We start from the raw sequence: 10,000 nt of genomic DNA, 5'->3' as shown, positions 1-10,000 counted from the left end.
GGGTATGTAGGAGGGTTTAGGTGGGCATGTAGGAGGGTTTAGGTGGGTATGTAGGAGGGCTTAGGTGGGCATGTAGGAGGGTTTAGGTGGGCATGTAGGAGGGTTTAGGTGGGTATGTAGGAGGGCTTAGGTGGGTATGTAGGAGGGTTTAGGTGGGTATGTAGGAGGGTTTAGGTGGGTATGTAGGAGGGTTTAGGTGGGCATGTAGGAGGGTTTAGGGGGGTATGTAGGAGGGTTTAGGTGGGTATGTAGGAGGGTTTAGGTGGGTATGTAGGAGGGTTTAGGGGGGTATGTAGGAGGGTTTAGGTGGGTATGTAGGAGGGTTTAGGGGGGTATGTAGGAGGGTTTAGGTGGGTATGTAGGAGGGTTTAGGTGGGTGTGTAGGAGGGTTTAGGTGGGCATGTAGGAGGGTTTAGGTGGGCATGTAGGAGGGTTTAGGTGGGCATGTAGGAGGGTATGTAGGAGGGTTTAGGTGGGCATGTAGGAGGGTATGTAGGAGGGTTTAGGTGGGTATGTAGGAGGGTTTAGGTGGGTATGTAGGAGGGTTTAGGTGGGTATGTAGGAGGGTTTAGGTGGGCATGTAGGAGGGTTTAGGTGGGTATGTAGGAGGGTTTAGGTGGGTATGTAGGAGGGTTTAGGTGGGTATGTAGGAGGGTTTAGGTGGGTATGTAGGAGGGTTTAGGTGGGTATGTAGGAGGGTTTAGGTGGGTATGTAGGAGGGTTTAGGTGGGTATGTAGGAGGGTTTAGGTGGGTATGTAGGAGGGTTTAGGTGGGTATGTAGGAGGGTTTAGGGGGGCATGTAGGAGGGTTTAGGGGGGCATGTAGGAGGGTTTAGGTGGGTATGTAGGAGGGTTTAGGGGGGCATGTAGGAGGGTTTAGGTGGGCATGTAGGAGGGTTCAGGTGGGTATGTAGGAGGGTTTAGGTGGGCATGTAGGAGGGTTTAGGTGGGCATGTAGGAGGGTTTAGGTGGGTATGTAGGAGGGTTTAGGTGGGTATGTAGGAGGGTTTAGGTGGGTATGTAGGAGGGTTTAGGTGGGTATGTAGGAGGGTTTAGGTGGGTATGTAGGAGGGTTTAGGTGGGTATGTAGGATGTTATTGATCCCAGGGTTTAGGTGGGTATGTAGGAGGGTTTAGGTGGGTATGTAGGAGGGTTTAGGTGGGTATGTAGGAGGGTTTAGGTGGGTATGTAGGAGGGTTTAGGGGGGGTTGAGGGTGGAATAAGGTGTGATCCATTAGGATACATTGCTCATTTGTTTTGTTGGTTCTGGTAAGAGCGACTTGAGAATGCCTTACCTTTTGCACAATGGTTTTGGCCAATTCCTCGATGAGCTCCTCTCTGTGGTCCTGCAGGTAGTGGGCCTCGCTCTGCTTCTCCTGACGGGAAACAACCAATCAGAATACAGGAACCAGGCCAACTCAGTTTCTCTCACAAATATCTGCCGTATGTCCTGTGTAAGATACCGTAGCATACACTTGTGTAATATACCGTAGCGTATAACTGTAATATACCATAGCGTATAACTGTGTAATATACCGTAGCGTATAACTGTAATATACCGTAGCGTATAACTGTGTAATATACCGTAGCGTATAACTGTAAGATACCGTAGCGTATAACTGTGTAAGATACCGTAGCATATAACTGTAATATACCATAGCGTATAACTGTGTAAGATACCGTAGCGTATAACTGTGTAAGATACCGTAGCGTATAACTGTAATATATCGTAGCATATAACTGTGTAAGATACCGTAGCGTATAACTGTAATATACCGTAGCGTATAACTGTGTAATATACCATAGCGTATAACTGTAATATACCGTAGCGTATAACTGTGTAATATACCATAGCGTATAACTGTAATATACCGTAGCGTATAACTGTGTAATATACCATAGCGTATAACTGTAATATACCGTAGCGTATAACTGTAATATACCGTAGCATATAACTGTGTAATATACCGTAGCGTATAACTGTAATATACCGTAGCGTATAACTGTAATATACCGTAGTGTATAACTGTAATATACCGTAGCGTATAACTGTAATATACCGTAGCGTATAACTGTGTAATATACCGTAGCATATAACTGTGTAATATACCATAGCGTATAACTGTAATATACCATAGCGTATAACTGTAATATACCATAGCGTATAACTGTAATATACCATAGCGTATAACTGTAATATACCGTAGCGTATAACTGTAATATACCGTAGCGTATAACTGTAATATACCGTAGCGTATAACTGTAATATACCATAGCGTATAACTGTAATATACCATAGCGTATAACTGTAATATACCGTAGCGTATAACTGTAATATACCGTAGCGTATAACTGTAATATACCATAGCGTATAACTGTAATATACCGTAGCGTATAACTGTGTAATATACCGTAGCGTATAACTGTGTACTATACCATAGCGTATAACTGTAATATACCGTAGCGTATAACTGTGTAATATACCGTAGCGTATAACTGTAATATACCGTAGCGTATAACTGTGTAATATACCACAGCGTATAACTGTAATATACCGTAGCGTATAACTGTGTAATATACCGTAGCATATAACTGTGTAATATACCGTAGCGTATAACTGTAATATACCGTAGCGTATAACTGTGTAATATACCACAGCGTATAACTGTAATATACCGTAGCATATAACTGTGTAATATACCGTAGCGTATAACTGTAATATACCGTAGCGTATAACTGTAATATACCGTAGTGTATAACTGTAATATACCGTAGCGTATAACTGTAATATACCATAGCGTATAACTGTAATATACCGTAGCGTATAACTGTGTAATATACCGTAGCGTATAACTGTAATATACCGTAGCGTATAACTGTGTAATATACCACAGCGTATAACTGTAATATACCGTAGCGTATAACTGTGTAATATACCGTAGCGTATAACTAATATACCGTAGCATATAACTGTGTAATATACCGTAGCGTATAACTAATATACCATAGCGTATAACTGTAATATACCATAGCGTATAACTGTAATATACCATAGCGTATAACTGTGTAATATACCGTAGCGTATAACTGTGTAATATACCGTAGCGTATAACTGTAATATACCATAGCATATAACTGTGTAATATACCATAGCGTATAACTGTAATATACCGTAGCGTATAACTGTTTATACTATTACCTGGTTGTCAGTGTGGAACTCAGCCTTGGAGATGGCCTCGTCGACGGCCTCCTCTGCCACTCTCAGCGCCACCGTCAGAGTCTCGGCCATGCTGTGCTCTGGCAGGGGAGAGGGATTTGAGTGTGAGTGTGTGTGTGTGAGTGTGTGTGTGTTTGTCTGTGTTTGTATGTGTTTATTTGTGTGTATGTGTGGGAGTACAATAATGGGGAGACCCTGGTAGACCAAGGCGAGTCGAGTCTAGCTATTTACTCTCACATAAAAAACAACAAAAGTTACAGCGCAGTCGAGGTAACAACAAAGTAGCAAGTATCAACACATCTGACATTTGTCTACATTTGAACTGTGAGCTGCTAGTTCTCGTTCTGAATTCCTAACTCTCTGGTGGAATGTCTCAATACTATACAAATGTGTTTCCACCACATATGTTGTTCTGCTTGTGTGTGTAGAATCCCTTTAACCCCCATCCTGCCCCCGGGGGTTAATATGAATCCCTTTAACCCCCACCCTGCCCACGGGGGTCAATATGAATCCCTTTAACCCCCATCCTGCCCCCGGGGGTTAATATGAATCCCTTTAACCCCCATCCTGCCCACGGGGTCAATATGAATCCCTTTAACCCCCACCCTGCCCACGGGGGTCAATATGAATCCCTTTAACCCCCATCCTGCCCACGGGGGTCAATATGAATCCCTTTAACCCCCATCCTGCCCACGGGGGTCAATATGAATCCCTTTAACCCCCATCCTGCCCACGGGGGTCAATATGAATCCCTTTAACCCCCATCCTGCCCCCGGGGGTTAATATGAATCCCTTTAACCCCCATCCTGCCCACGGGGTCAATATGAATCCCTTTAACCCCCATCCTGCCCACGGGGGTCAATATGAATCCCTTTAACCCCCATCCTGCCCACAGGGGTCAATATGAATCCCTTTAACCCCCATCCTGCCCCCGGGGGTCAATATGAATCCCTTTAACCCCCATCCTGCCCACGGGGGTCAATATGAATCCCTTTAACCCCCATCCTGCCCACGGGGGTCAATATGAATCCCTTTAACCCCCATCCTGCCCACAGGGGTTAATATGAATCCCTTTAACCCCCATCCTGCCCACAGGGGTCAATATGAATCCCTTTAACCCCCATCCTGCCCACGGGGGTCAATATGAATCCCTTTAACCCCCATCCTGCCCCCAGGGGTCAATATGAATCCCTTTAACCCCCATCCTGCCCACAGGGGTCAATATGAATCCCTTTAACCCCCATCCTGCCCACAGGGGTTAATATGAATCCCTTTAACCCCCATCCTGCCCACAGGGGTTAATATGAATCCCTTTAACCCCCATCCTGCCCACGGGGGTCAATATGAATCCCTTTAGCCCCCATCCTGCCCACGGGGGTCAATATGAATCCCTTTAACCCCCATCCTGCCCACGGGGGTCAATATGAATCCCTTTAACCCCCATCCTGCCCACAGGGGTCAATATGAATCCCTTTAACCCCCATCCTGCCCACGGGGTTAGGGTTAGGGTTATAATATCTCACAGCTTTATTCTATCATCACAGTGACTCCATAGCATTGTTTTCTGTTTCTGTTGCAATGTCCAGTAAACCAGATACCAGCACCATGTTGACCCAGTCTAAACCTCTCTGTGGTTTAATAGGTGGGGGGGGGGTGGGGGATGTGGTTTAATAGGTGGGGGGGGGTTGGGGGATGTGGTTTAATAGGTGGGGGGGGGGGTGGGGGATGTGGTTTAATAGGTGGGGGTGGTTGGGGGATGTGGTTTAATAGGTGGGGGGGGTTGGGGGATGTGGTTTAATAGGTGGGGGTGGTTGGGGGATGTGGTTTAATAGGTGGGGGGGGTTGGGGGATGTGGTTTAATAGGTGGGGGGGTTGGGGGATGTGGTTTAATAGGTGGGGGGGGTTGGGGGATGTGGTTTAATAGGTGGGGGGGTTGGGGGATGTGGTTTAATAGGTGGGGGGGGGGGTTGGGGGATGTGGTTTAATAGGTGGGGGGGTTGGGGGATGTGGTTTAATAGGTGGGGGGGGGTGGGGGATGTGGTTTAATAGGTGGGGGGGGGTGGGGGATGTGGTTTAATAGGTGGGGGGGGTTGGGGGATGTGGTTTAATAGGTGAGGGGGGGGGTGGGGGATGTGGTTTAATAGGTGGGGGGGTTGGGGGATGTGGTTTAATAGGTGGGGGGGTTGGGGGATGTGGTTTAATAGGTGGGGGGGGGGGGTTGGGGGATGTGGTTTAATAGGTGGGGGGGTTGATGTGGTTTAATAGGTGGGGGGGGGGGGTTGGGGGATGTGGTTTAATAGGTGGGGGGGTTGGGGGATGTGGTTTAATAGGTGGGGGGGGGGGGTTGGGGGATGTGGTTTAATAGGTGGGGGGGTTGATGTGGTTTAATAGGTGGGGGGGGGGGGTTGGGGGATGTGGTTTAATAGGTGGGGGGGTTGATGTGGTTTAATAGGTGGGGGGGTTGATGTGGTTTAATAGGTGGGGGGGGGTGGGGGATGTGGTTTAATAGGTGGGGGGGTTGGGGGATGTGGTTTAATAGGTGGGGGGGGGGGGTTGGGGGATGTGGTTTAATAGGTGGGGGGGTTGATGTGGTTTAATAGGTGGGGGGGTTGATGTGGTTTAATAGGTGGGGGGGTTGATGTGGTTTAATAGGTGGGGGGGTTGATGTGGTTTAATAGGTGGGGGGGTTGATGTGGTTTAATAGGTGGGGGGGTTGATGTGGTTTAATAGGTGGGGGGGTTGGGGGATGTGGTTTAATAGGTGGGGGGGTTGATGTGGTTTAATAGGTGGGGGGGGGTGGGGGATGTGGTTTAATAGGTGGGGGGGTTGGGGGATGTGGTTTAATAGGTGGGGGGGGGTTGGGGGATGTGGTTTAATAGGTGGGGGGGGTTGGGGGATGTTTGACCTGGATCCTTTTGAAAGTATCACACACACCAGCGGGGGTGTACGCTGGTAGGTTAACCCTACTAAACCTAACCCTACTAACCCTAGCCCTAAAACTACTAACCCTAGCCCTACTAACCCTAACCCTAACCCACACACCAGCGGGGGTGTACGCTGGTAGGTAAACCCTACTAACCCTAACCCTACTAACCCTAGCCCTAACCCTACTAACCCTAACCCTAGCCCTACTAACCCTAGCCCTAACCCTACTAACCCTAGCCCTACTAACCCTAACCCCTAACCCACACACCAGCGGGGGTGTACGCTGGTAGGTAAACCCTACTAACCCTAACCCTACTAACCCTTGCCCTAACTCTACTAACCCTAGCCCTACTAACCCTAGCCCTAACTCTACTAACCCTAGCCCTAACCCTACTAACCCTAGCCCTACTAACCCTAACCCTACTAACCCTAGCCCTAACCCTACTAACCCTAACCCTACTAACCCTTGCCCTAACTCTACTAACCCTAGCCCTAACCCTACTAACCCTAGCCCTACTAACCCTAACCCTACTAACCCTAGCCCTAACCCTACTAACCCTAACCCTACTAACCCTACTAACCCTAGCCCTACTAACCCTACTAACCCTTACCCTACTAACCCTAACCCTACTAACCCTAACCCTACTAACCCTAGCCCTACTAACCCTAACCCTACTAACCCTAACCCTACTAACCCTAGCCCTAACCCTACTAACCCTAGCCCTAACCCTACTAACCCTACTAACCCTAGCCCTACTAACCCTAGCCCTACTAACCCTAACCCTACTAACCCTAACCCTACTAACCCTAGCCCTAACCCTACTAACCCTAGCCCTAACCCTACTAACCCTACTAACCCTAGCCCTACTAACCCTAGCCCTACTAACCCTACTAACCCTAACCCTACTAACCCTAGCCCTACTAACCCTAACCCTACTAACCCTAGCCCTACTAACCCTAGCCCTACTAACCCTACTAACCCTAGCCCTACTAACCCTAACCCTACTAACCCTAGCCCTACTAACCCTACTAACCCTAGCCCTACTAACCCTAGCCCTACTAACCCTAACCCTACTAACCCTAACCCTACTAACCCTAGCCCTAACCCTACTAACCCTAGCCCTAACCCTACTAACCCTACTAACCCTAGCCCTAAAACTACTAACCCTAAACCTACTAACCCTAACCCTACTAACCCTAACCCTTAGTGTCTGTGGGCAGTTTTTTTTTAAATAGGGTAAACTTTTTATTCAAATTTGAATATTTGATGAATGGTGATTATGTTATGAATGTATGTTTTCTTCCAGACACCCACCTTCACTCTGCTGATAGAACGCTGAGTCACTGCCACAGCTACTGCCCTCGTCACCGATGCTCTCCTCACACGCACTGCCCTCTACACACACACACACACACACACACACACACACACACACACACACACACACACACATACACTCACACACACACACACACGTACACACACACACACACACACACACACACACACACACACACACACACACACACACACGTACACACACACACACACACACACACGCACACACACGTACAGTACAGTACACACACACACGTACACACACACACATAAGCAAACACACACACACACACACACACACACACACGTACACACACTCACACACACGCACACACACACACACACACACTCACACACACACACACACACACACACACACACACACACACAAGCAAACACACACACGTATACACATACAGTACACGCACACACACTCACACAAACAAACACACACACAAAGATATGACAGTTAAAAGCATTAGATTGACATATTGTACAAAATCAGCAACATAATGACATCATATTACAGGATATTACTCATCTAATACACTGTATCACATTCTGATGAGCATTGATCATTATTGCCAATAACTTTGGATCTTTCAACTTTGGCCCAGTGCAAACTGGACAGAGAGGTTCAGCCCAGAGGTGAGTTCTGTACCAACAGCACCATGTCCCAGATTCCCCTTTAACCCTAACCCTTTCACCCCAACCCTAACCCTGTCCCACATTCCCCTTTCACCCCAACCCTAACCCTGTCCCAGCTCCCCCTCTCCTCCGAGCCCTGCTCACACCACAGGCACACAATGCCCTTATTCATGGTCACGTAGCTGCATTAATGCCACGGTCTCTTGTGCCGTATTAGTGAACCTTATCCCTCTGCTGCAGTGGGGGGGGGGGGGGGGGGGCTAGGGAGCACACATGGCATGGCCAATCCAAAACATTTTAAAATAAAGAGATGGGGGCTCAAACTAAATTAAATGGACTTCCGACAACATCAAAATAGTGTATTTCAATTCTGTAAATGTATTCTACTATAATAACACACAATACAAATCCAAGTAGTTAATCCTATAAACATACAGAACAATCCTCTATAGAGGGACGCATCTACAGAACAATCCTCTATAGAGGGACATATCTACAGAACAATCCTCTATAGAGGGACGTATCTACAGAACAATCCTCTATAGAGGGACGTATCTACAGAACAATCCTCTATAGAGGGACATATCTACAATACAATCCTCTATAGAGGGACATATCTACAGTACAATCCTCTATAGAGGGACATATCTACAGAACAATCCTCTATAGAGGGACGCATCTACAGAACAATCCTCTATAGAGGGACATATCTACAGAACAATCCTCTATAGAGGGACATATCTACAGAACAATCCTCTATAGAGGGACATATCTACAGAACAATCCTCTATAGAGGGACATATCTACAGAACAATCCTCTATAGAGGGACGCATCTACAGAACAATCCTCTATAGAGGGACGCATCTACAGAACAATCCTCTATAGAGGAACATATCTACAGTACAATCCTCTATAGAGGAACATATCTACAGTACAATCCTCTATAGAGGGACATATCTACAGTACAATCCTCTATAGAGGGACATATCTACAGAACAATCCTCTATAGAGGGACATATCTACAGTACAATCCTCTATAGAGGGACGGTTTGACTGTTTTGAGAAATTAAATCATGCAAGAGCTTAATCTTCTCTCCCTCTCCAATAATGGTGTTTCTATCTCCTGCTGTTCCTGAGGCCACATGTTCCTAGTGTAAAAGTAATTTATTAGTGAAACAGCAGCTCAGAAAATACTTCAAAAACCACATGAAGCACTGTGACAATGCTGAAGCGTTAGTGTTACCTGTGAGCTCAGCTAGCGTCTCTGTTACCTGTGAGCTCAGCTAGCGTCTCTGTTACCTGTCAGCTCAGCTAGCGTCTCTGTTACCTGTGAGCTCAGCTAGCGTCTGTTACCTGTGAGCTCAGCTAGCGTCTGTTACCTGTGAGCTCAGCTAGCGTCTCTGTTACCTGTGAGCTCAGCTAGCGTCTGTTACCTGTGAGCTCAGCTAGCGTCTCTGTTACCTGTGAGCTCAGCTAGCGTCTCTGTTACCTGTGAGCTCAGCTAGCGTCTGTTACCTGTGAGCTCAGCTAGCGTCTGTGTTACCTGTGAGCTCAGCTAGCGTCTGTTACCTGTGAGCTCAGCTAGCGTCTCTGTTACCTGTGAGCTCAGCTAGCGTCTCTGTTACCTGTGAGCTCAGCTAGCGTCTCTGTTACCTGTGAACTCAGTTAAAGTAGCGTGTGTGTGTGTGTGTGTGTGTATATGGTATTTGTGTATGTGTGTCTGTCTGTGTGTGTGTGTGTGTGTGTGTGTGTGTGTGTGTGTGTGTGTGTGCTACCTGTGAGCTCAGCAGTGGTCCCGTGCTCATCCAGGTGTTTCCTATACAGGGTCTTCAGCACCTTGGCGCTGCCAAACCTCTTGAAGCGACTCTTC

General features: G+C 47.2%; 1 protein-coding gene across 1 annotated transcript in view; it reads right to left on the bottom strand.

Moving 5' to 3' along the window:
* myripa (myosin VIIA and Rab interacting protein a) overlaps positions 1-10,000 on the bottom strand; it is a 31,204-nt gene that overhangs the window by 12,392 nt on the left and 8,812 nt on the right. Inside the window, exons 5-8 of the mRNA XM_084458361.1 lie at positions 9,906-10,000; positions 7,458-7,538; positions 3,200-3,297; positions 1,296-1,376 (exon numbers count right to left, since the gene is read on the bottom strand). The exon at positions 9,906-10,000 is cut by the window's right edge and continues 42 nt beyond it. Coding sequence (XP_084314487.1) covers positions 1,296-1,376; positions 3,200-3,297; positions 7,458-7,538; positions 9,906-10,000 — 355 coding nt within the window. The remainder of the gene's footprint in view (positions 1-1,295; positions 1,377-3,199; positions 3,298-7,457; positions 7,539-9,905) is intronic.

This window comes from Borostomias antarcticus, assembly GCF_949987555.1.
Source record: "Borostomias antarcticus genome assembly, chromosome: 24".
Lineage (NCBI taxonomy): Eukaryota > Metazoa > Chordata > Actinopteri > Stomiiformes > Stomiidae > Borostomias > Borostomias antarcticus.
The sequence above is the reverse complement of the archived record's forward strand: the minus strand, read 5'-3'. Positions and strand labels throughout refer to the sequence as shown.